Source organism: Neovison vison, chromosome 12 (assembly GCF_020171115.1).
Source record: "Neovison vison isolate M4711 chromosome 12, ASM_NN_V1, whole genome shotgun sequence".
NCBI lineage: Eukaryota > Metazoa > Chordata > Mammalia > Carnivora > Mustelidae > Neogale > Neogale vison.
In genome coordinates, this window is record NC_058102.1 from 102082635 (window position 1) to 102109465 (window position 26831).

A 26831-nucleotide genomic window follows, 5' to 3' on the forward strand; every position below is an offset into this window, starting at 1 on the left:
CAGGGCCCCGCCCAAGCTTCAGCTTCACCTGGGCCCCTCCCTGGCCTGGACAAGGTAGTGGGTGGTAGCAAGGAGTCAGGAGGGAAGAGGATGGACCAGGAGGGAAGGCAGTGGGGCCAGGATGTGTTCCCACTTTATTGAGGAAGGAGGAAACTTCAGATAACCCCTTCTTCTTCTGCAAGACCTGGGGGTGAGGCTGACACAGGGGTGCCTTTGGAAGGAGTCCCCAGGGAGGGAAACTAGCTCCTAGAAGCCCACTTGGGGCTTCTTCCCCTTGATCTCCTGCCAGGGAGGGGAGAGTCCATTCAGGGCTGGCTCCCTCCCCATCACCCTCGTCTCTTTGCCGCTCCTCCAACTCTGCCCTCCCTCCCAGGCCTCCATTCTGTCCTCCTCCATGGATCTCTCTTTTTCTGCCTTCTCTGTCCTCCTGGTCTTCCCGGCTTTAGTCCCCCTCATCCTGATTGGTTCTTTTTCCTTTGTTTTGCCCTCCTGGCTTGGTGTTCAGGATTTCTCCCCTAGTACATGATCTCTGGCCCTCCCCTGTCCATCTGTTTCTGGTCTCTTCGTCTGTCAGCACCCCCTACCATTACTTTTCTGGGTGGGGGACTCTTGCCTTCTCCAGTCCCGGGGAGCACCTGCGCTCAGGAGCCTTCCGCCCTTTGGAGAACCCTTAGCTCAAACTCCTCCTTTGCCCCTCCCCCTGCCCTGCTCACCTTTAATTGAGATGCTAATGAGGCTTCTGTCGCTTCCATCCCAGCCTGGCGGGCGGGCTCCGTAGCCAGGCCGCTGCACCTGTCAGGTGAGGGGGAGGAGAGGCTCGCCTGCCAGATTCAACTGGAAAGGAACCAGTCCCAGTCCAGCCACAACCTGGGAGCTGGGAGCAGGAGGCAGTCCAGACGTCCTGGAGGCCTTTAGGCCGTGGCACAGAGGGAGTCAGGACACAGTCCAAGGCCAGGGCCAGAGACACAGGAGAGAGCCCACCCAGACTGAGAGGGGGCAAGGCAGGGAGGAAGAGGAAGAGGCAGGATCAGAGAGCCTGGCACACAGACAGGAGACAGGCAAGGAAGAAGAGAGCTGAGAAAGAGACCCAAAGAGAAGCAGAAAGGATAGAGAGAGGGGGAACACGAGTCAACGCTGGGACACAGAGGTCCTGTAGGAAGGAGACTAAAGACAGGGCAGACTGATCTCTGAGACAGAAAGGGAGGTGCTGGGACAGAACCCCAGAGGCATCTTCCCGAGGAAGCCCAGCTACAGCTCTTCTGGCCCCGACTCCTGCAGGTCAGCCGGCTCCTGGGAAGGTGGAGGGAGGGAGGGAGGGAGGGGCAGAGAAGAGGGGGCTCCCAGCGGGGTGTGGGCCTGGCCAGGAGCACCCTCACTCTGGGTCAAGATGATGAGGGGGGAGGCACCAGGGCCCAGAACTTCAGCACTGACCGCTCCCCCATGACCCTCCAAGGCTCATGAAAGGAGAGCAGCGTGAGGAGCAGGGGCCGGGCCCCGAACCCGCAGTCCCCCCGCAGCCCACAGAAGAGGAGGAGGCCCTGATCGAGTTCCACCGCTCCTACCGAGAGCTCTTCCAGTTCTTCTGCAACAACACCACCATCCATGGCGCCATCCGCCTCGTGTGCTCCCAGCACAACCGCATGAAGACAGCCTTCTGGGCCGTGCTGTGGCTCTGCGCCTTCTGCATGATGTACTGGCAGTTCGGCCAGCTGTTCGGGGAGTACTTCAGCTACCCCGTCAGCCTCAACATCAACCTCAACTCCGACAAGCTTGTCTTCCCTGCCGTCACCATCTGCAACCTCAACCCCTACAGGTCAGTCCGCTGTTTGGGGGCAAGGCTGGGCCAGAGCGGGCAGGGGTGGACCACACATGTGGCGGGAGGAGGGGGTACTCCTGTCCCCAAGGAGATAGGGACTCCCTGACTTGATGGGCTGAGGGCACTGCCACACTGCTTATCCACAGTGTGGTTGTTGGAGCAACAGTGCCCTAGTGCCCTCCCCTTCTTGTCCCTTCTACCTCCCACGGGTGGGGGGGAGTGCTGATGGAGGGAGATGCGGCTACCCTGAAGGGCAGGGTAGAGATCATTCCTGTCCCTTCCCCAGATTCCCCAGAGTGAGAGGAGGGTGAAGAACAAGGCCTCCTCCACCTTGAGAGAAGAATGTGGTGGAGGGGGGAAGCTGCGGCAGGTGCTGCGGGTCGTGGGTGGTGGGTAGGAGCCGGCAGGCCTGTCTCTTGGTGTTGGTATAGAAGGGGGAGTTTGTTTTGGAGAAAGTGACGTGGGGGGTGGCAGCCAAGCAGTCCCAGAGCACTGAAGCTGGGGTGGAGCCAGAGGAGACCAGGACAGGATGGAACCCAGCCCCCTGGTCCTCTGTCCCCCCAAAGACCAGGTGACCACTGAGGTGCTTTCTAGCTCACCTACCCAGGTGCCTGATTTTTAAGTGCTGGGTGTGTCTTGCAGTTTTGGGTTTCATCGATGTTCTTTGCCAGCTTTTCTCCTGGAAGCTGGAGGGGATGGTGACCACAGAGAAGAAAGGAGGGCAGGGCTGGGTGTTGATATACACCTTTTATTTGTGTTCATTCACTGGGTCACCTTTGCTGGCACCTGGAACTTGCCCCTACACAATGTGAGGCCCGGGGCAGATGGGATCACTCATTCATTCAGTCTTCCCCGAAGGCCCAGGCCCGTAGGTTCTGGGGGCCAGAGGATAAAATAAGATGAAAGAGACAGGCGGCACAAATAACAGCAGGATGAAAAACAAAGGAAGGAACCAACCCCCAAGACCAAAACCACAAGGCCGAGTGATCAGTCCAATAAAGACTGTGAGAGTCATAGTCTCTGCCTTCAGGGATTGTAAGATTTATGGGTGCCTGCGGAGTGACCACACGAGAGTGTGTGTGTGTGTGTGTGCCCCATTACGGATGATGGAGATTGGTCACATACTAAGGGTGGAGGCCCCCCATGCATTCTGTTTGTGTCCTAAGGTGTGTCACGGACCAATAAGGGTTGGGACGTCCTGTGCCCCAGAGAAAACACTGCGGGCCATTTCAGGGATTGGCCTCCATATGCCCTCCTGGCGAAGGGCCCATTTCGTGCACCAGCCGCTGCTAAGTACTCTGCAGTACCCCCAACTCCCCGACCAACTCCATGAGGCAGGGACTGTTATTGTCCTTATTTTACATCGGAGGAAACCGAGGCAAAGACAGAGGAGAAGGCCACCGAGATAGTGACCTAGCTGTGACTCACCCTCTGGTCACAAAGCCTTGCCTCTTCTTAATTCCCTAGGTGCAGAACATGGAATGGATGAAGTTTGTAGTCAGACATTTACATGTCATTTCCTGGCACTCCTTCCCCTCCCTCTGCCCAGGGTCAGCCTCACTTTTCCTCCTTAGTGCCCATGGGCTTTTGCTTCTCTTCTTGACCCTCTGTTGCTTCCCTGCCCTGATCTTCCCCCACTTATTCCCCTTCACCCCCTTGGGTCATGGTAGACCACTCTGAGCCAGCAGGGAGGGGAAGACAGGCAGGTGGGAGGGACCATAGGCTGGGTAGCAGGCTCGTGATAAACACTTGTGCTTGGAAGACACAGGTGCGAGACAGAGAGGGCCGGGCTCCATATTTTGAGGCCTGTATATTACCTAAGGTTCTGCAGGGGCTGGGGTCATGGGTAGGGGTAATGGGCAGGCCACTAAGAAGCCCCAGGGATTGAGACCAGAGCAGCAGGCTGGGAGGCAGGTGTCCACAATAGAAAGAATCTCTCTGGCATGACTGATGGCCTCAGGGCTTAGTGGAGAGAGTTCGCCCCAGGACAGGAGGGGAGTCTGGGAAGGCCCCCCAGCGGGGGGAACAATGTGGACCTCCTGACATGGGCTCACCCCTGTGCTGTGTGCTTTATTTATTTATTTTTTAAAGCTTCTTCTTCTTCTTTTTTTAAATTTGAGAGAGAGACAGAGATAGTGAGAGAGATGTTGAAAAAAAGCATGAGTGGGGAGGAGAGGGAGAAGCAGGCTCCCCACTGAGCAGGGAGCCCCATGGCTCCATCCAGGGCCCTGGGATCATGAGCTGCAGGCAGATGCTTAACCAAATGAGCCACCGGGGCGCCCCTGGGTGCTTCATAAAGGACTGGCTCATAGAAACTTGGCAAGTCTGGGTAAGACATTATTATTATTTCCCTTTGGAAATGGAGGTGATATGATTTGAGTTAGTAAACTGAACACTTTGAACAAATAATAAAGAAATAACAACAACAATAGCTAATACACAAATTCTATAGTACTTAATGTGTGCCAGATAGAAGTTTACATTTTATGTGAAATGTAATTCTCACAAAAGACTTCTGAAGTCGGTACTAGTATTAGGCCCACATTATATATGAGGAGCCCGAGGCCCAGAGAGGTTGAGTAACCTGCTGGAGTCACACAGGCAAACAGTCACCCTGCCACACCTACCCACCCACCCACCCCACCGAACAGCCAGTGCATCTCAGGTTACCGCTGAGTCACAAACCCGGTGTGTTTGATTTCAATGCTCTTTCTCCCTCTGCACTTTAAGGAGGAGCCTGGTGAAGTGCCACAGGGTTGCGGGCTGCTGGTGGTCCTATGAGGAAAAGCAGGAACAAGATGAGGGGTATTTGGGGCGCCTGGAATGGTTCAGTTGGTTAGGTGTTAGGTGTCTGTCTTTGGCTTGGTCAGGATCCCAGGGTCCTGGGGTTCAGCCCCATATTGGACTCCCTGCTCACTGCAGAGCCTGCTTCTCCCTTTACCTTCTACCCCACCAGCTCATGCTGTCCCAAATAAATAAATAAAATCTTAAAAAAAAAAAGCTGTGGCTCGGCAGGTGCCGGGGACAGGCCAGATGCGTGATTCCTCCAGGGAAGTAGCAGGGAGGAGGTGGAGACCAGTGGACAGGACAGAAGAGCTGGGGAGAGAGCAGAGTCAGAGCAGGGGTGCCCACAGCCAGCAGCCGGATGTCCCTGGCCAGCAGAGACAGAGCGGTCCTAGGCTGCTAGGACATTTCCGGAAGAGGGGGCGAGGGGCTGAAGACCTTCCATACTAAGCAAGGAAGCGCTAAGAATCTGGTGTGAAGGGTCAGCCAGAGCAGTCCCTTTCTTTCTTGTCAACAAAGGGTTTTTCTCACCTGAGAGAGAGCCTGTCATATCCATATCGAGGGAAAACAGAGCCTGAGAACATATTTTTCAGTTAGTCCCAGGAGGGACTGAGGCTGGACCTAAGGCAGAGCTTGAGATTCTCAGCAAAGGAGATCATGGGCTCCTTTCCCAAAGATGGTAAATCCCTTCCCAAGATTGCGCAGGGGTGGGGCAGTTCCCCAAAGAGAAACGCTGTTGGGGGGAGGGCTCTGAGCTGGGCCTTCTATATCTAACCCTGCAGGGTCTGGAAATCAGGCTTTGTGGGTCGCAGGCTGGGCAGGGACAAGAGCCCAGACTCTTAGGACTGCCCTTCTCGGCCCCCAGTGATGGGCTCCTTCTCGGGTCAGGACCTACCCACCTCTGTAACAGCTGTCCTTTGAAAGTACTTCCTTAGGGGCACCTGGGTGGCTCAGTTGCTTGAGTATCTGCCTTTGGCTCCAGCCACGGTCTCTGGGTCCTGGGATGGAGCCCTGTGTTGGGCTCCATGATGAGCTTGGAGCCTGCTTAGGATTCTCTGTCTCCCTCTCTGCCCCTCTGCCCTTCCCCACCCCTGCACCTGTGCACCCTCCCTCTAAAAACAAACTAAACCAAACCAAAACAAAAAACCAAAACTTTCTTCCTTAAATAGAGCTGCAGTTGACCTTGTTAAAACTTCTAGCCTCTGCTTCTGGTTCTGTCTCTTTGAAGCAACCCTAAAGATACCTTCTCCTTCACCCACTGACTAGGACAACAGCACTTGCCTGCAGCTTGCAAAGTCCACCAAAGTCCATCAGATTCGGATCCTCCTAACAAGCTCCTTAGATAAGGAAGGAGAGTCCTCTCTACCCTATGCCCCCCACCCTTGCCTCCCCAAGTCAGATGGGCAAACTGAGACTCTGAGAACCTACGGGCTTTGCAAAGGTCGCCCAGCTTAGGCAGAGGGGCCAGGATTGGAATCTGCTCTTAGGCTCTACCTTTTTAAGCCCACAGAGTTCCATGGTGGATAAGCAGCAGTCAGGACCCCCGTGTCTCCGTGGCCTGCTCTTCTCCACCAAGATGGGATGAAGGCCTAGGCAAATCCAAGGCTGCCCAGTGAGAAGGGCTCTCCTGTGAGAGCAGTGAGAATAAGACAACAGCAGGAGCTGCACAGTGCCTCCTTGGCCGGGTGTTTTTCTCAGGACTTTTCCTGTATTAACTCATTTACTCCCCATAATAACCTGATGCCGCAAGTACTATGAATAGTCCCATTTTATAGGTGGTGAAGCAGAGGCGCAGAGGATAAGTAACTGCTCCAAGACAAACCATCTAAACTGTGGGCAGGGCTCAGACATCCATCTGCAGAGCCGATTAGAACTTCGTTTCTGAGTTTTGGGATGAAATGGTTTCTCGAGCTTTCAGTCCCTGGGCTGTCCCTCCTCAGGACAAGCATTCATTTGGGAACATGTATTGTTCTTAAAATGTTCTTAAAATGCTCAGAACTGATTCTAGAGGGGCTGACTCTGGCTTCACAGGGGCGGTGGGGGGGCTCACTGCTGAGGGGCTGCTCCAGGGCACCTGCCTGTGAACACAGTGTGGTTAAGGCTGAGTTCCCAGAGGTGGTGTGTGTGTGTGTGTGTGTGTGTGTGTCTGTCTGTCTGTCTGTCTCTCGAAGGGTTCTATCAGGGCTGTCTGTTCCCAGCCCGCTGGGAGGCACGTTGGGGGTGCTGAGATTTGGAGGAGAATCAGCTTTGCGCAGTGGCAGTATCGTAGCCAATGAGGTTTATCCGAGGCGCGATTATTGCTAATTGAGATTTGGAGGAGAATGGGGCTGAGGAAGGCGTCAAAGAAAGGGAAGTCAAGGATTCTAGGTGGTCCCTGGAGGACGGAGGGAGGAGAGTAGGTCCCCAGATGCGCACTGACTAGAGAGGAAGCTGGTGAGTTTCCAGGGCTCATCCTGCCTAGTGCATCCGGAAGGCTGAGTACAAAGGTTCTGCCAGGGTCCTCCTGGGGGTGGGATGAAGGTCTAGGCAAATCCAAGGCTGCCCAGTGAGAAGGGCTCTCCTGTGAGAGGAGGCCACCGAGGGGAAAGAGGGAGGGAGGAGCGGCACAAAGGGAGGCAGCCGGGATCTCAGCCCCTAAGTCTCTCAGTCTCCCTGCTCCTGCTAGTCTATCCTGAGCAGGAGATGAGGGGCTGGAGGGGAGATGGCCAGGTGCTGAGAAAGGAGATTTTGCTCCCCATTCCCAAGTGCTTCTGAGCCCAGAGGCAGAAGTAGTGGGAGAAGCAGGGACCATGAAGTCAGACAGGCCTGGGCTCAGATCTTGGCTCTGGGACTTCCTTGCTGAGTGGCCCTGGAGAAGCTGCCCAGGTGATGGATGGTCCTCAGTTTCTTCAGCTGTCAAATGGAGATAGTAGTGTCTGCCTGGCTGAATTGTGGGAGGGTGTGGGAGCTGGGTAGTGACCATGGCTGGGTAGGAGGTCAAGGTTTGAAGTCTGGACTGTTCTGCTGAAGCCCCATGTTTGCATTCTTTATTCCCTCCTCTGCCCTGCTCTCTTACCAGTGCCCTCCCGCTTGCAGGATAAGAACTGATGTCATTAGCGGGTTTTACTCCGCATCACTTCTCTTAGTTCTAGCTGTCAGCCGAAAGGGAGGGAGAGATTTATTTTCTGAAGGGGGGATTTGGGAATGCTTCTCCCTTCCTTAAGCAACTCCCCATCAACCAAAAGGAGAGAGGCAGACCTTGGGGGAAGGAGTGTGTTTTCTGTGGAGCTGGCCTCTTCTGGAGGTGGGGTTGGGGTCTCATCAGAGACCTCTCTGGAAGAGGCAGGAAGGAGCCAAATAGGAAGGGGGACTATCAAGGGGGAAACTGGCATAGGGACAGCCTGGAGCTCTTTGGGGAGGAGCAGCGTGGCTAGAGAAAGTGCTAGAATTTCTGAGTCGAAGATGAAGGTGAGAGAGTGTACAAGGCAGAAGATGGACGCAGAGGAACTTGAGACAGCTTAAGGGGGTCTGGAAAAGGAATGCTCAGCCAGAGATGTGGTGGCATATGTGACAATAACTCCAGCCAAGGTGGCAGACCTGGATTCTTCCTATGTGAATGGGAGAAAGACGGTTGCGTTTCTCAGGCTTCGGACTCCTGTCCGTGTCTTCCAGATACTCAGTGTCCTGTTCATTTCGTGTCACTGAATATTTTTTTACTTAACCCCCTGAGACCTTCACGTGGTATGGAGATCTAGTGTTATGCCCCTTTTACAGGTGGGGAGACTGAAGCTGGGTTCAAAAAGAGTGAGTTACTTACCAACATGACCCAGCTGGAAGTGTGTGTTGGGAACACCAGGACGCACATCTAGTTAATTCTGGGTTCAGTGCTCCTTCTGGGGCAGCTTGTCAACCTCCTAAAATAGCCAGCTCTGGCAGGGAAAGAGTGGAGGACAGTATGATGGCTGGAGTGCTTTCTGACCCAGTTCCTGGCTGGGTAGACTTTTTTTTTTTTTTTTAAAGATTTTATTTATTTATTTGAGAGAGAGACAGTGAGAGAGAGCATGAGCGAGGAGAAGGTCAGAGAGCAAAGCAGACTCCCCATGGAGGTGGGAGCCCGATGTGGGACTCGATCCCGGGACTCCAGGATCACGCCCTGAGCCGGAGGCAGTCGTCCAACCAACTGCGCCACCCAGGCGTCCCCTGGCTGGGTAGACTTGAACAAGGCACCTGCCTCAGGTTTTTCACCTGCGAAAAGGAATGACAATAATATTAGCTGGGGACGCCTGGGTGGCTCAGTTGGTTGGACGACTGCCTTTGGCTCAGGGCGTGATCCTGGAGTCCCGGGATCGAGTCCCACATCAGGCTCCCAGCTCCATGGGGAGTCTGCTTCGCTCTCTGACCTTCTCCTCGCTCATGCTCTCTCTCACTGTCTCTCTCTCTCTCTCTCAAATAAAAAAAAAAAAAAAAAAAAAAATCTTTAAAAAAAAAAAAAAGATTTAAAAAAAAAAATAATATTAGCTGACAGTGGCCAGCAGTTTGCTGAATTATACTGAATATTACATTAAATTATGTCCTTTCTAAAAAATTAAAAAAAAAATTATGTCCTTTCTAATACCACAGCGCCTGGCTTAGAGTAAGTGCTCAATAAAGACTAGCTGATTCTGCCATCCTTTGAATTACCCAGTCACAAGCAAGTCTCTGGGAATGTCAGACACACACCTCTGACCTGAGCTACATTTTCTGAAGAGATAAGGGGCAGCTGGGGCTGATGCCTGGGGCTCGGCCAGATAGACTTTATGAAGGAGGGAGAAACCGAGCCTAGTGGAGGAGACAGTGAGGGTATGGCCTAGAGACTGGTTAGCGCCCCTGGGGTTCTTATAAAACAACCTTGTTTGGGCCCCACCCTTTCCCACGAAACCCGAATCTCTGGCAGTACTCCTGACACACACGTATTTGACCTCTTCTTTTCTCTTCTCTTCCCTTCCTCTCCTTCCTCTCCTTCCTTCCTTCCTTCCTTTCTCTTATTTTTTTTTTAGAGACAGAAAGAGAAAGGGTGAGTGAGGGGAGGGGCAGAGGAAGTGGGAGAGAGAGAATCTTAAGTAGGCTCCATGCCTAGCCTGGAGCCCAATGTGGGGCTTGATCTCACCACCCTGAGATCATGACCCAAGCCAAAACCAAGAGTCAGATGCTCAACTGACTGAGCCACCCACGTGCCCCTTGACTTTTTCTTTAATTGAAGTATAACTGGGCACCTGGGTGGCTCAGTCGGTTAAACATCAGCCTTGGGCTCCAGTCATGATCCCACAGTCCTGGGACGGAGTCCCATGTGGGGCTCCCTGCTCAGTGGGGAGTCTGATTCTCCCTCTCCCTCTGCCCCTATTCCTGCTCCTCTCTCAGATATACATAATTATATACATATAATATATGTATGTATATATTATATGTGTATAATTGATATACATGTATATGTATATAATTATGTATATGTATATGAACATATATGTGTATATGTATGAACATACATGTATATGTATGAACATATACATGTATGTTCACACACATACACATAATTATATACATATACATGTATATCAGTTATATACACATATATACATATACATGTATATCAATTATATACACATATATATAATTGATATACAGTAACATGCACAAATCTTAAGTCCTCACTGAAGTTTGACTATCAAGATCCTGAACATTTCCATTATCTGGTGGCCCTTTGAAGTCCATGCCTCTCCCTTGCCCACTGTCATTCTCTTACTTCTGTCACCATCAGTTAGTTTGACCTATTCTCGGATTTTTTAAAGGAAATCACACTTTATTTTTTTTTTTTTTGGCATGTGTCTGGCTCAACTTACTGATTACTGTATTTCTGAAATTGTCCCATGCTTTTTGCCTGTATCAGCCTCCTTTTATTGCTGAGTAGTATTGATGGACACTTTGGTTGTTTTCAAGCTTTTTGCTCATATGAATAAAGCTTGTATGAACATTCACGTACAAGTCTTTATGTTTTCATTGTGCTTGAATAAGTAGCTAGGAGTGGAATCGGGTAGAATATCCGGAAGTGAAATTGCTGGGTCATAAGGTAGATGGGTGTTCAACTTTGGTAGTCGAGGGCTACCAAGCAGCCCTCGTCTGTGCCATTATAGACTCCCACCAGCTGCAACTCCAGCTGCTGTCCATTCCCACCAGCTGCAGCTCCAGCTGCTCTCCATTCTCACCGGCATTTGACATTGTCAATCTTTTAGGTTTAGCCTTTTTTTTTTTTTTTTTAAAGTAGGTCCCATGCTGGGTGTGGAGCCCAATGCATGGCTTGAACTCAGGACCTTGAGATCAAGACCTGAGCTGAAATTAAGAGTCAGATGCTTAACTGACTGAGCTACCCAGGTGTCCCTAGGTTTAGCCTTTCTAATGGATGTGAAATGGTGCCTCATTCTTTTTTTTTTTTTTTTTAGAAGTTTGCCTTTCTTAAAATTTATATTTTTTGTTGAAGTGTAGTGAGGACTAATTATGTTGAGCACCTCTTCTTTCTTTCTTTTTTTTTTTTTAAAGATTTTATTTATTTATTTGACAGGGATAGATCACAAGTAGACAGAGAGGCAGGCAGAGAGAGAGAGAGAGAGAGAGAGAGGGAAGCAGGCTCCCTGCTGAGCAGGGAGCCCAACACAGGTCTTGATCCCAGGACCCTGAGATCATGACCTGAGCTGGAAGGCTTAACCCACTGAGCCACCCAGGTGCCCCTGTTGAGCACCTTTTCATGTATTTAGTGACTATTTGTGTATTATCTTTTGGTGCATTTTTACTTTTATTGTCTTTTTTTGGATTTGTTTTTGGTTCATTTAAAAACAATTTGCCTTTTTATTGCTGATTTGTAAGAGACCTTTATATTGCAGGATAAGGCCTTCCTAAGGTGTTTTTTATTTTATTTTACTTAAATTCAATTAATTAACATATAGCATATTATTAGTTTCAGAAATGGAGCTTAATGATCCATCAGTTGCTTCCTTAGATATATATATGTGTATATATATAATATGTATAATACATATATGTATATATACCCATATATATATTATATATGTATATAATATATGTATATGTGTTATATACATATTTTTCTTTTTACCAAAAAACATAACCTTAAGGTCATGAAGGTGTATCTTCGATGTTTCCTTCTAGAATCTTTCTGCTTCTGAATTTTTGTTTGGGTCTATGATCCAACCTGATTTAATATTTGTGTATAAACTGAGGTGGAGGTTGAGTTTCCTTTTTTTTTTTTAAATTTTTTGTTTTTCTTCTCAACACAGCATACAGTTGTTCCAGCTCCATCTGTTTGAAAAAATTATTTTCATTAGGTTTTGTCAAAACTCAGTTGACTGTATACGTGTGAGTTTATTTCTGGACTTTATTCTGTTCCATTAATCTGTTGTCTATCCTTACATAAGCACTGCCCTGTTTTGCTGACTGAGGCTTCACAGTGAGTTTGAAGTCAGATAGAGTTAAGGACTCCAGCTTTGCTCTTTTCCAAAATTGTTTTGAGGGATGCCTGGCTGGCTCAGAAGAATATGGGACTCTTGATTTCAGGGTCTGAGTTCGAGCCCCACATGAGGTGTAGAGATTACTTAAAAATAAATAAATAAACTTAAAAACAGAATTGTTTTGACCACTGTACATTCTTTCCATTTCCACATACACCTTAGAATCAGCCTGTCGATTTTTTCAGAATGTCTGCTGAACCATGAACTCATGTAACTCCCCATTCATTTTGGCCTTTGAGTTCTGTCAGCATGATTTTCAGGATAAAGCTCTTGCCTACCTTTCATTAAATTTATTCCTGGTATTTGATGTTGTTTATTTTATTTTATATGGTGTTGTTTTGTGATTTCATTTTTCTATCTTTTTGTTGCTATTATCTAGGAATACAGTGAATTTTTGTACATTGGTTTTGTATCCTACAACCTTGTTGAATTTATTAATGTGTGTTTTGTTTTGGTAGATTTTAGCCCTAAGGCACTGCTATTATGGACTTTCATGATGGAGAGGGTAATAGGGCCTGTACGGGAAGGAATGTGATGATTTACACTGGACAGTGTTTAACTTCTGGTGTTTGGGCCCCACCCATCACTCATTAAAACTGAGTCTTTGATGGGGAGAGGCCGTGTGCGGCATCTGTAGTTTTAAAGTTCCTGGGGAAGTTTAGAAGTGCAGCTCAGCACCCCTAATTTAGCAGGTGCTAGGTGGCAGATGGACCCAAAGGCCACTTCGGGGGGCCCGCGGGGACCCGGGTGGGATGACCCGCACACCGCGGGTCCGATGGAGCGTGTGGGCGCAGGACGAGGCCACACCCTGTCCCTGCTTTGGAAAAGGGCAGAGGAGTTCCGGGCTCCCCTCTCTGGCAGGGCGAGTGGGAGGAGAGCGCCCCCCAGACAGGCGCCTCACGCCTCTCCCTTCTGATAAACAGGCGGTAATAACGCCGTCACCGCAGAGGCTCACAGTCGCCTTCACTGCCCCCCGCGGAACACCTTGTCTACACCCCCACGTCCCCCGCCCTCCAAGAGAGCCCTGGGGCCACCAGAGCTATTCCCCGCAGGCTTCTCCTTGAAGAACCGACCTCACCGGTTTCGGGCGAGGAGACTGGGGCCCTCAGGGGCCAGGGACTCGCGCGAGGCCGACCCCCCAGACCTACCCCCTTCCCATCGCCCCTTCCAGGGACACGCAAATTAAAGGGGAGCTGGAGGAACTGGACCGCATCACCGAGCAGACGCTGTACGATCTGTACAAGTACAACTCTTCCAGCACCGTGGGGGCCCACCCCCGCGGTCGTCGCGGCCTCGGGGAGACTTGGCCGCACCCCCTACAGCGCCTGGCGGTCCCGGCCCCGCCCTCCCGGGCCCGCCAAGCCCGCAGCGCCAAATCCATTGTGCAGGACAACAACCCCCAAGTGGACAGGAAGGACTGGAAGATCGGCTTCCAGCTGGTAAGGCCCCGCCCCCTGAGCCCGGGAGGCCCCGCCCTCCGCCCCGCCCCGGCGCCCGGGCCCCCGGCTCGCCGGTTCCTCCTGAGCCCGGGACTCGCCTGCCTTTCCGGACCCCGCTTCAGTTGCCTAGCGACGGGAGGCGGGATCTTGTCGGCCAGCAAAATACTTTAATTAATTAACTAACACCTTTCTGTGTGCGGGCTTGTGGGGGGGTCTCCTCGCCCCAGCCTCCTTGGGAGCGTTCCAGCGGCCGGAAGTCAGCTCTGTTGTGAAAAAAGCACCTTTCTGAATTGTCAGTCCCCGCCGGTGGGGCTCAGTTGGGACCCACCAGTAGGGAAGTGGGGCTCTGCCGGCCTAAGAGAGAAAGAGGTGACAGGAGAAAGACTTAAAAAGATTGTTTTAATAAAAAGTAAAATGGAGAATAAGCGGAAGTGGGGGAGTAACAGGAAAGAAGAGAGACCCTGTTTGGGGAGAGTGGACCATACAGCCAGGAGACCTGGGTTCTTGTCCTAGCTCAGTTACTAGGGCAAACCTCTTGATTCCTCCGTCTTGCCATCGGTAAAATGGGGAGACGAATGCTTGCTCCATCCTCTTGCAGAGGCTGTAGAATTGACCCACAAGGTGTGTACAGCTCCCCTTCTCCTTGGCCAACCACTCCCTTAAGCCCCTGCTTTCCTGGTCCATTCTCCTCCGGGCTTCAGCTTCTGTCTGCCTTCTGTTCCAACCCCCTCCTGGCTCCCCACCCCATCTATTAGCCCTGGGGACCCCAGACCACTCTATGTTTGACCTCAGCCTGTCCTGCAGCCTGTCCCCTGCTGCCGGCCCTCTGACACTCTGTGGTCTCTGTGTCTAGTGCAACCAGAACAAATCGGACTGCTTTTACCAGACTTACTCGTCAGGGGTGGATGCAGTGAGGGAGTGGTACCGTTTCCACTACATCAATATTCTTGCGAGACTGCGAGACACTTCTCCGGCCCCGGGGGAGGACATGCTGGACAACTTCATCTTCGCCTGCCGCTTCAACCAGGCCTCCTGCAGTCAGGCGTGAGTCCCTTGTGCCTGCCCTCCGTGCTCCCCACAGGGTCTCCTTCCCCGAGGCCAATCTGAGGCTCGTGTGGGTGGCACCCGGGGAAATTCTCGGTGCCAAGAGGAGAGGAGGGGCATGCACCTACCTCGCTCAGGTCCAAACCTCTGTCCTGTGGATTATCCTGCAGGGGTTCTTGGTCTGAGTGAGGCAGCCTAGTAGGGATGCCCTGGAAAGGCTGGATGGGGTTGAGGTCTGGCTTTCAGACTCCCATGGCTGGAAGCTTGCATCTCCATTTTTCTAAGGCCTCTTTGTCACTAGACCCAAACTCAGAAGTGCCTGGGAGGTCATCTTCTCAGAGGAGGTGGACAGTAATGGTTTGGTGGAAATAGCATGGATTGAATCAGGGAGTGAGCCTGAGGCCCTGCTCTGGCTCTGTAACTTCCCAGCCAGGTGACTCAAGGCATTTGATATCGCTCTGCAGAGAGCGTTTCTTTGTTTATAAAATGGGGGAAAATGAGATCTGTTCGATGTTCATTCAGCAAATACTGTTTACTCTCTGGGCTGTGTTCCAGTCACTGTTCTAGGGATTTGGGATATACCAAATAGGAAAATATATATAACTTTTGGTCTTTTGGCATTTCTGTTCAAGCGATGAGGATGTTGATTATACCCATCTCCAAGTTCATGAGATAAGTGTGAGGGCATTTTGTAAATTGCAAGGAGACTTGGGTCGCATTGTCCTTGAACTCCAACAGATAGATGTGGCTTGCCCTAGGTTTCCAGGGCAACCCTAGCTAAGGATCCTTCCCACTGCCCTGCAGGGCCCGCCAGGCATTACCTGGGCCAGAACTCCAGTCATTACGTCCTCGAAAAGAGGTCGTGGCAGGTGGCAGCCTCTGGCCCCTCCTACCCCTGCCTTCCCCTCTTACTCCTGCTCCTTGAGCTTCACCGTTTCAGGGGCCATCTGGCTTTCTCTGCCTGGCTGAGGAAGGGTGCTGAGGCAGCATCTCCACTCTCTAGGGGCCTTTCCTTCCCATGTCACTGCAGCACGGCAGCAAGGACAGATGTCACCTGCTTCTGCCCCCACCCTCACCTGGCACACACATTCTGGCCCGCGTAGGGGGCATTTTGTTCCTGTTTCTCATCTTCATGTTTGTTTGAAGACAGGAGCTACCTCCTGGGAAGCTCACACCTGCCATCGAGTGTCTCTAAATGTCACCTTCCCAGAGATCCTCTCACTGTGCCAGCCCCCTGCTAGTACCTCCCCATCAATGGAAAGTCCAGAGTTCATCTCAGTCTTGACGGTTAGGTCACTTCCTTAGCTCAGAGCCTGGAGCCTCATCATGTCTCACCCAGCTTATTATAATCCCCTCCCCTCCCATTGTCTTTTGGACTCCAAATCCTTTCTTTATTCTGCAACTACTCCAGTGAGTCTTGCTTAAAATCCTCCATGGTCTCTCATGGCCTCTGGAATTGAGTTGAAGCCCCTTGTCATGGCTTTCTCCTTTTCTCTGTAATCTTTTCTCTAATAACAGCTTGATTGAGATACAACACACTATAAAATTCATCCTTTAAATATATACCATTCAGTGATTTATAGTGTATTCACAGAAATGTGCAAGCCCGATCTAATTTTAGAACATTCTCCTCACCCCGAAAAGAAACCCTGCACCTACCAGCAGTCACTCCCCATTCCCTCCCCTCCTCCACGACCTTGGAAACCAGGAATCTACTTTCCATCTATATGTATTTCTTGTTGTGGGCATTTCGTATACATAGAATCAAATTCTATGTGGCCTTTTGTCTCTGGCTTCATTCACTCAGCATGATGTTTTCAAGCCTGTCCATGTTGTAGCATGTATCAACACTTCATTCTTTTAAATTTTTTTTAAAAAGATTTTATTTATTTATTTGAAAGAGAGAGTGAGAGAACACAAGCAGGGGGAGCAGAGGGAGAGGGACAAGCAGAGGGAGAGGGAGAAGCAGGCTCCCCATTGAGCAGGGAGCCTGATGTGGGGCTTGATCCCAGGATCTTGGGATCACAATCTGAGCTGAAGGCAGACACCCAATGACTGAGCCACCCACGTGTCCCTATTCTTTCTAATTTGAAATTTTATTTATTCTTTAAAATTTTTACTTATCTATTAGAGCGAGCATGAGTGGGGTTCTGGGGTGGCAGAGGGAGAGGCAGAAGCAGACTCCCTACTGAGCAGGGAGCCTGGCACAGGTCTTGCTCCCAGGACCCTGAGATCATGACCTGAATTGAAGATAGATGGTAAACTGACTGGGCTCCCGCCCCCAACCTTTTTAAAAAAGATTTATTTATCTGTTGCGGGGAGGGGCAGAAGAAGAGGAAGAGAGAATCTTCAAGAAGACTCCCCACTGAACATGGAGCCTGACGTAGGGCTCGATCCCACCACCCATGAGAGCATGACCTGAGCCAAGGTCAAGAGTTGGACGCTCAACTAACTGAGCCACCCAGGCACCCCAGCAGTTTGTTCTCTTGATGGCTGGGTAATACTCCGTTGTATGGCTAGCCCGCGTTTTATTTATCTGTTCCTCAGTTGATGGACATATGGATGGTTTCTGCTTCTTGACTATTATGAGTAACGTTGTTATGAACATTTCTGTACAGTTTTTTGTAGGGATGAATCTTTTGATTTCTCCGAGGCATCCACCTGGGAGTGGAATTGCTGGGTCATAGGGTAATTCTGTATTTAACGTTTTGAGGAACTGGCAGACTGTTTTCCAAGTGGCCATCATCCCAGTTTATATTTCCACAGCAGTGTATGAGAGTTCTAAACCCTCCCCTTCCTTCACTTGCTACCGTCTTTTTTTTACTTTATAACCTTAATAGCAAACTTATATAGCTCTTCCTAAGTGCTAAGCCTCATTCAAAGGGTGATTTCATCCTTACCACACCCCTGTGAGGTAAGTACTGTTATCATCCCTGTTTTACTGAAGAGGAAACTGCAGTGCAGAGAGATGAAGTAACTTGGTGGGTCCCATGGCTCCTGCTTGTTCAAGCTGGGGTTCACATGTGTGTAGTTGAGTTCTGAAGTCTGTGCTCTTAACTGTCCCGTTCTATTGCTTCTCATAGATTCCCCTATTGTGCTGGATGTGTATCTCTTTTTTTTTTTTTTTTTTGCAAAATGTGATTGAGATGTATGTGTAAGGGGTGGTGCCTCATTTCACCTTTTTTTCTTAAAGATTTTATTTATTTGAGAGAGGAAGAGAGGGTGAGAGAGAGAGAGCATGGGGATGAAGGGATGAAGGGGAGAAGCAGGCTCCCCACTGAGCAGAGAGCCCAACGCAGGGCTCGATCCAGGACCCTGGCATCAGGACCTGAGTCGAAGGCAAACACAGCTGACTGAGCCACCCAGGCGTCCCTTGCCTTTTATTTATTTGTTTTTTTTAGTAAACTCTATTTTAAGGTGCATCTGTGTTGTTCCATCTAATCTGTTGATTCCACCTGCCGCATAGAGCCCGTGGTGGGCATCCACAACGTCATACCTGTCTGTCCCCTCTCTCCCCTGAGCAGAGCTCACAGGCCTTCCAGGACAGGCCTCTGTTCACTTCCGGAACCTATTCTTTCCCTCCCTGAACCCAGCCTTTGCTCTGGAAATGCTGGCTTGCTAGAACATCCCAGAATGGGCACCCATCTTTCACATCTCTGGGCTTTTGTTCTTTAAGGCCAGGGGAATATTCCAGATCATCTAGTACCAATCTCCTCATTTGACAGATGAGGAAAATAAGCTTAGAGAAAATGACTTGCTCAAGGCCATCCCAGCGGAACCTGGCTCATTCCTGCCCTGGGTGCTGACCTTCTTCCTCTCAGCTCTGTGCTCACTGCTGGTCTCACGGTCTCCTCCAACCCTGTTCGCTCCCAGTTCTCCACTTCGTTTTTTGGCCCCTGTTTATTAACCATCTTCTCTATTGTCTGTATGCCAGGAACTGTGCAGTTAACCCAGAGATGATACAGAGATGAATGAGATGTGACCCCTGTCCTCAAGGAGATCACAGTCCAAATGGGGAACTAAGATATAGATACATGAAAAGCTAGGGACACTGCCAAAGTCTTCGTAATGCAGCACAGCGACACCAGAGGGGTCACAAGGCCAGTGAGGTCAGGTGGCCTGGTGGGAGGAGACTGGACTAGAAGGTAGAGGACCCGTTTTTGAGTCTCAAGTTTGTCATCATTGTTGGTGTGACCTTGGGCAGCTCCTTGACCTCTCTGCCCTGCCTTCCTCTTCTGTGATGTGGGGATGTTCCCTCCGATTGGTAAGAGTGGCTTAGGGAACATGGGTAAAGCTCCCAGGGTGTGCCAGCACATAGTAGGTGATCAGGAAACCAAGGTCACTGAAAGTTCTCTCTCTGATCCCCTACACTTCCCTTTCTGATCCTACTTTCCCTCCTCCTGGATAGGAATTACTCTCACTTTCATCACCCGATGTATGGGAACTGCTACACTTTCAATGGCAAGAACAGCTCTAACCTCTGGATGTCTTCTATGCCTGGGATCAAAAATGGTAAGCCATTCCTCATTCCCGCCATCTCTGACCTCTGCCTCAGGGCTTCCTGCAGCCTTGCTCACCCGCACTTACCCACCTTGTGCTCATGTCCTAGAGTGCTGTGTACCTCTGGGCTCCCTTATAACATGCCTGTCTCTATCCTGGAGGAGTCTTCTCTGTTCTTTGTCCCCCTTGGCACCACTGAGTCCACTCCAGGTGTGCTAGGAATCCCTGTCCCAATTCTGTCTGCCCCCCCCCCCAATCCAGTCCAGGGGTTGCCAAATCCCTATGTAGGTCTTCCTGGCCCACAGGAAGGCCCTACTCAGGAGCAGTAGAGACTAGGCAGGTGGGAGAGGGGGTTTCCATCCCCTAACACATCTCCAGCTCTGTCCCAACTTTGCCCCCTCTATACCCGCAGGTCTGTCCCTAACACTGCGCACAGAGCAGAATGACTTCATCCCGCTGCTATCCACAGTGACTGGGGCCAGGGTCATGGTCCACGGGCAGGATGAGCCCGCCTTCATGGATGACGGTGGCTTTAACTTGCGGCCTGGCGTGGAGACCTCCATCAGCATGAGGAAGGCAAGGGTGCTGCCGGGGAGGCATGGGAGGGGAGAGCCACAGGTCGGAGAGAGCAGGAGAGGTGACTCGACAGCCCGAAATCCGTAGAGGGAGATCATGTGGGGTGGGTCTGGGGCTGGTGGAGGTCTTCCAGGAGCAGCGTCGGGGACAAGGGGCTGGAGAAGTAGGGAGCCAGTGTCCTTGAAAGTAGCCCTGGGATAGTCGTTGGGGGCGCCTGGGGGCATGTTTGGAAATGGCCAGGCAGACAGGAGGGGCTGTCTGGGTAGGAGATATAAACCCTCTGGGCTGAGGGAAGACAGAGAATTCAGAAAGGGGCCTGGGCCACTGGCTCTAACTGAGAGCCTCTGACTTCTGACCTCTGACTTCATTGTGCATGCGGGTACGCAGGAAGCGCTGGACAGGCTTGGGGGCAACTATGGTGACTGTACCAAGAATGGCAGTGATGTCCCTGTGGAGAACCTTTATCTTTCCAAGTACACACAGCAGGTGAGACCAGCCTGTTTCTATGGCAATCATCTCCCAGGCCTGCCCTGTAGGTCAGTTGAAAGTTGGAGGGGTATATTTGTGTGTGTGTATGTGTGTGTTACAGGTGGAAAGAGCGGTTCCCTTCCCTGCTGTGTGGAGAGGGCAGGCCTGAACCCCCTTTCCCATCACCCCCCTCTCCTCCAGGTGTGCATCCGCTCCTGCTTCCAGGAGCACATGATCAAGCAGTGTGGCTGTGCCTACATCTTCTATCCACTGCCCAAGAATGCGGAGTTCTGTGACTACAGGAAGCACAATTCCTGGGGTGAGCCTGCAGGGAGCCCCAGTCTGACCCTGGGCCCCAGGACTTTCTTGGAGCGGGAGGGAGCGCTCCCCTCTGGGACCCTCTGGGATGCTAATTCTCTCTCTCCCCTGTGTTCCAGCCCTTAGACTCACCTCTCGGTTTCCTCTCACTCTCTCTCCTCTATCCCCATTCCTCCCTCTCAGCTTCCTTCTTTGCATTCTGGCTTCTGTTTGTTTATAGAGAATTGCCCCATTTAAAAATAACTTGCAGCATAAGGAAGGAAAAGCACGTGAGGAAAGTCTTTCTGAGGTCCTGAGGTCCCAGTGCACACTTTGCCTATAGCTTCCCCATCTCACTTGGCAGGTGCTGGGCAAGGCACAAGACTGCTCACTGGGTGCTGGAGGAAAATACTAGAAGTTATATGGATCTCTCCATCTTTTGTTCTGTATATGTTTTATAATGCACCTAATGGATCAGTTCTCTAGTAGCAAGTATGGAATTTATAAATCAATACATAGAGAGTTACTTATTTAAGATTTTTTTAAAAAAAGATTTATTCATTTATTTGGGAGAGAGAGAGAGAGCGCGCGCGCCTGTGTGCACACATGGTAGGGGTGGGGGAGGTGCAGAAAGAGAGGGAGAGAGGAACCCAAGCAGACTCCTTGCTGAGTGCAGAGCCTGATGTGGGGCTCGATGTCCCAACTCTGAGATCACCACCCGAGTTGAAACCAGGTGCCCCAATTTAAGAATTTTTTTTTACCTACAGGAGGGCACAATCAAAAAAGTTTGGAGAGCTCTGAAATCTCCAGGTTTAGGAGTAGACCAATACCTGTTCCTTTCTGTAGCTATAGTTGAGTCATGCTGCATGGAAGCTCTGTACTAAGAAGCTGAGAGAGAAAGAAAATCCCAAACAAGAAACTAGAAAGTAGAGGGTTGGCAGTCCTGGTGCGCATGCTCTCACCTGGTTCCACTGACTGGTCCTCCTCCCCGGGCTCCCCTGGGCCCAACTCTCCTCTCACTGGTGGCTGTTGCTGGAGGAGGTGAGCCTCTGCACGTGTGAGGGGACCGGGCAGACCCTGGAGGTTAGCGTCTGCCTCCTTTGGTTCTGTCCCTGTGGATCTTTCTGCCTCCTCCCTTCCCTGGGTGTGCTCCCCACAGGTCTCTCCCCCTGCCCTGTAGTTGGGAGTCCCCGCCTTCCTGTTCTCCTCTCTCCTACCTTAGGTCAGAGCACACCAGAGCTGGAGGGAAACTCAGGGGCCATCTGGCCTCACTGTCTCCTTTCTCAGATGAGCAAGCCAAGGCCCAGGGGGAGTATGTGATGTGATGTCCCCATCCCATGTGCAGAGTGGGTACTCCCTGCCCACTGCTCTTTGCTGCCCTCAATGATTTCTGAGTGGCTGTGAGTTTGAGGATCTGGGAGAGAAAAGTAAGAGTGCTGATTGCTGAGAAGCCAGGAGGATAGGGGAGTGGAATGGGGGAGTGGGGGGAAACATGATCTGCTGTTCCCTAAGGATCTGCTGTTCCCTAAGGGTTCCCGACTTCCCAGAGGAAGTCCCAGAGGAATCGGCCCAGCTGCCCCCCTGCTTTGCCTTTCCAGACCTACCACCCCCCCACTCCCCCCTGACGCCCCCGTCCTGGCAGACGGGGATTTGGGTCAGAAATGGAGGGCTTCCAGAACGGGCAACTGAAAGTAGCGGGAATGACACAAGACCTTACTTAGAACTTGGTAAATCGGGGAGAAAGGGGATCTGTAGAGTCATCTCCCCTCCTTTTTTTAGGTAACAGCTTATTGAGATCATTTATTTCCCATTTAATTCACCCATTTGATTTTAGTATAGTTTTAGTTTTCAGTATACTCACGGAGCTGTGCGGCAGCCAGAGTCAACTTGAGAACATTTCTATCACTCCCAAAGGAAACTCTTTTTTTTTTTTTAAGTTTTTTTTTTTTAAGATTTTATTTATTTATTTGATAGACAGAGATCATAAGCAGGCAGAGAGATAGGCAGAGAGAGAGGAGGAAGCAGGCTGCCCGCTGAGCAGAGAATCCTATATGGAGCTCCATCCTAGGACCCTAGGATCATGACCTGAGCCGAAGGCAGAGGCTTTAACCCCCTGAGCCACCCAGGTGCCCCTAAAAGGTTTTATTTATTTGTTTGTCAGAAAAAGAGCACAAGCAGGGGGAGCGGCAGGCAGAGGGAGAAGCAGGCTCCCCGCTGAGCAGGGAGCCCGCTGTGGGGCTCCATCCCAGGACCCTGGGATCATGACCTGAGCCTAAGGCAGATGCTTAATGGATTGAGCCACCTAGGTGTCCCCCCAAAGAAACTTTTTACCCATTAGCACTCTGAGCTTCCCATGTCCCGCACCCACAGCCCCCCTGTCCCAGCCCAGGAACCACTAATCCACTTTCTGTCTCTACAGATTTGCCCATTCTGGACGTTTCATGGGACCGGAATCCTGTACTGTGTGGTCCTTTGTGACTGCTTCCAGTATTTATTTATTTATTAAAAGATTTTATTTATTTATTTGACGGACAGAGCTCACAAGTAGGCAGAGAGGCAGGCGGTGGGGGGGGGGGACAGGCCCCCTGCTGAGCAGAGAGCCTGATGTGGGGCTTGATCCCAGGACTCTGAGCCCAAGGCAAAGGCTTAACCCACTGAGCCACCCAGGCGCCCCGGCTTCCTGTATTTAGCGTATGATTTTCCAGGGCCATCCACGTGGTGGGATCTAGGGGTACTGGGTTCCTTCTCAGGGCTGAAGAATAGTCTATGGTACAGCTTTGTCTCATGTGTTTACCCGTTCATCAGTTGACAGACACTTGGCTTGTTTCTATGTCCTGTTTCTGTTTCGTGTGTGAACATGTGTTTCAGTTCTCTTGGGCATATACCTAGAAGTGGCGTTTCTGGGTCATATCGTAACTCCATGTTCCACATTTTGAGGAACTGCCAGACTCTTTTCCAAAGTGGCCGCACCATTTCACGTTCCCAGTGGTGAAGAAGGACGTTTCTAGCTTCTTCACATCCTCCCAGACACTTACTTATTTATTTCTTTAATGGCCATCCTGGTGGGTGTGAAGTGGCATCTCACTGTGGTTTAAGCACGTGCTTTTTACACAGTTGTTCCCAGTTTTCTTTTTGACTTTAAGATTTTTGTCCATATCCTAGTCATCTTTACATGGATGTGTCCTGGGTTGTTTTTTGGTTTGGGTTTTTCATTTTTTTTTGGATTTTTAAAAAAAAATTTTTCCTGACTTAGTTTAATTTCTTTTTTTTTTTTTAAGAGATTTTATTTTTTATTTGACAGACAGAGATCACAGGTAAGCAGAGAGGCAGGCAGAGAGAGAGAGGAGGAAGCAGGCTCCCCGCTGAGCAGAGAGCCCGATGTGGGGCTCGATTCCAGGACCCTGGGATCATGACCTGAGCCGAAGGCAGAGGCTTAACCCTCAAAGCCACCGAGGCGCCCCCTTAGCTTAATTTCTTAAACAGTTTTTGGTGCCCCCACTTGGGTGGCATTGCTGTAATGCAACTTGGGATGTGGGTACCCACATATCTTGGGAGATCACTTGGATCTGGGGTGAAGAAGGTGGAGGTGCCCCAGGAAAATGGGCACGTCTCTGCACCCACAGGTTACTGTTACTATAAGCTCCAGGATGCCTTTTCCTCGGACCGCCTGGGCTGTTTCACCAAGTGCCGGAAGCCATGCAGGTGAGTGTCTCCTTCCCCTGGGGCACGGTTGGGCAGCTGGCCACTTGGCTGGGGAGAGTACAGGGTACTTGGCTAAGCCTTTGAGTGGGGGACCCTCACCACAAGCACTGAGCTCCTTTCTCCATCTCCAGTGTGACCGGCTACCAACTATCTGCTGGTTATTCACGATGGCCCTCGGTGACATCTCAGGTAAAGTGGGGAAAAGGGGATGTGTGTGTGTGTGTGTGTGTGTGTGTGTAAAACTGTGGTCTTCTCTGGGTATGTATATAGATGTGTTTGATGCCACACCATACTCTGTAAGCCTGAAGAATATGGGGTGACCCCACTGACACCCCCATTTTTTTCCAGGACTGGGTCTTCCGGATGCTATCCCAACAGAACAATTATACTATTAACAACAAAAGGTCAGTCCTACCCTGATCTGGCTGGGGAAAGGAGTCTGTGGGAGGAAAAATGGATCTAGGAAGAGGATGTGATCAGGGGAGGGTGTTTATGAGGGTCTGAGAAGTTAATCCATTGCCATTTCTTCTACCCTCTCCTTGACTCCAAAGAAATGGCGTTGCCAAACTCAACATCTTCTTCAAGGAGCTGAAATACAAAACCAACTCTGAGTCTCCCTCCGTCACGGTATGTCCTTACTGAGTCTGGGATTCTCTTGGAGGTCTTAGTGGGTGGCTGTGAGGGAAAACAAGGGGGTGCCCCTGGGGGGCCACAGGGGTCTAGGCCTTGAAGTTAGGGGAAAAGGAAAGGAGAGGGGACAAGGGTGAAGGTTGAGAAGGTTGGAAGAAGGGGAACTTGGACAGAAGAAGTCTCTGGGTACGGCGACAGGGAAGGGTGTGCCAGATGGGTATGACTTGGACAGAAGGGGTCCAGGGAACCACCAAGAGGCCGAAAGGGGTGGGTGTGGGCCTCGTGGAAGGAGGGATGGGGCTCTTCTTCCACCTTGGCCCTCGTGGTCAGTGTGCCCTTTTCCCTTACAGATGGTCACTCTCCTGTCCAACCTGGGCAGCCAGTGGAGCCTGTGGTTCGGCTCCTCAGTGCTGTCTGTGGTGGAGATGGCTGAGCTCGTCTTTGACCTCCTGGTCATTACAGTCCTCATGCTACTCCGGAGGCTCCGAAGCCGCTACTGGTCTCCAGGCCGAGGGGGCAGGGGTGCCCGGGAGGTGGCCTCCACTCCAGCCTCCTCCGTCCCCTCCCATTTCTGCCCCCACGCCACATCCCCCTCCTCATCCCCACCAGGCCCTGCGACTTCCCCAGCCTTGACAGCCCCTCCCCCTGCCTATGCCTCCCTGGACCCCTGCCCATCTCCATCCAGCTTGGTGAGGACCAGCGCCTCCGCCTGTACTCTGGGGGAGCCCTGAGAGGGAAGGAGAGTGTCCCCCTCCACCCAAGGCAGGCGCTTCCCCTGGGGGGAGGGGGAAGGCTTGGCAGGATGAGAGAAAGTTTGGGGACTTCCTCTCAGAGCTGCCCAACTGCCTTTGGTGTGGGGGAGGGAAGCAGGATGGGAAAGGGGCTACAGAAATGGCCAAGGAACCTGCCTGGAGTGGCCCTGTCTCCTGCCCTGTACCCTCTGGTCCTGCCTTGAGAAGACGCTGATTTCCCTCCCCAAGTACAAACAAGTCTGCCTTTCCCTTGGATCAGCCAGGCCAAACTTGGAGCTTCGACAAGAAACCTTCCCTGGAAACCACTGGCGACCGGAAACAAAACACGAGCAAGAGAACACAAAGGCCTGCACATTTCCTACCCAGCCCCGGGCCTGGCCACGCTGCTTTCCAGTAGACACGTTAGCACCTCTTCTTGAACTTGAGTGGGGAACACCACCCAAAAGCCCCCTTTGTTAGTTCTTGGTCAATTCCCCTTCCCAGGGCAGGGACTGGAGCAGACCAGTGTAGGAAAGGCTTGGCCATTCTTAGGTGGCCCCAGAACTCTTCCAGTCTCATCTACCCTACGTCCCCATGGAGCCATATCCCAGTGCCTCTGCGTCCTTTATACCTCTGCATATTTGCTCCAGTTCTCTGCACGGCCTGGAAGCTTTCCTCACCATCTGGAGAATTCCTGCGCATTCCTTAGAACCCTACTCCGACACCACTACTTCTGCAGACTGCGGTTCCTTCTCGTCTTCCCCAGAGTTGATCACTTCCCTCTCCCCTGGACTCCCGTAGCACAGCATAACATCTGTTTTAGAGCTGATATTGCCTGATGTTTAGAGCTGATGATGTATGCTTTCTTGTTCCTTTGTGCCTGCCTCCCCAACTAGACTGTGAGCTCCTTGGGGTCGGGGACGGGGTCTTGTTCATTTATGTATCCTCAGGGTCTAGCCCGGTGTCCAGCTTAGAGCAAGTAGGCAGGCGCTCAATAAACATTTGCTGCATAAAGGAATGTCTGGAGAGCTGTGCAGGGGCACCATCGAGGAGGTAGGGAGTGGACATAAGTCCTTGGGTCACTGCCCAAGCTTGTCGGAGGTCCCAGGGTGGGGCGAGGGGACAGACCCTCCAGAGCCCTTGGCCTCACAATGGAAGCAGCCATTCTTCAGGGGTCTTGGCAGAGACCAACTATACCACCAGCTCCTCCGTGGGCATCGCTGAGCACCTGCTAGGTGGCCAACACCATGTTAGGGTGGGACGGCAAAGCCATGGTGCTGTCCCCCTTAGGACACCTACTGGGCAGTGA

The 26831-nt window shown here is 51.3% G+C and overlaps 1 protein-coding gene and 1 pseudogene across 1 annotated transcript; both read left to right on the top strand.

The window, feature by feature from the left end:
- Positions 1 to 46: 46 nt before the first annotated feature.
- Positions 47 to 26540, top strand: SCNN1A (sodium channel epithelial 1 subunit alpha). Its single transcript, XM_044229034.1, has 13 exons — positions 47 to 1278; positions 1454 to 1813; positions 13307 to 13574; positions 14428 to 14618; positions 19027 to 19130; positions 19531 to 19694; positions 20082 to 20180; positions 20364 to 20481; positions 24083 to 24161; positions 24293 to 24350; positions 24510 to 24565; positions 24713 to 24788; positions 25142 to 26540. The coding sequence occupies exons 2-13, from the start codon at positions 1458 to 1460 to the stop codon at positions 25520 to 25522; spliced, it is 1950 nt and encodes a 649-aa protein (XP_044084969.1). The 5' UTR covers positions 47 to 1278; positions 1454 to 1457; the 3' UTR covers positions 25523 to 26540.
- Positions 6844 to 6926, top strand: LOC122892749 (annotated as a pseudogene).
- Positions 26541 to 26831: the final 291 nt, after the last annotated feature.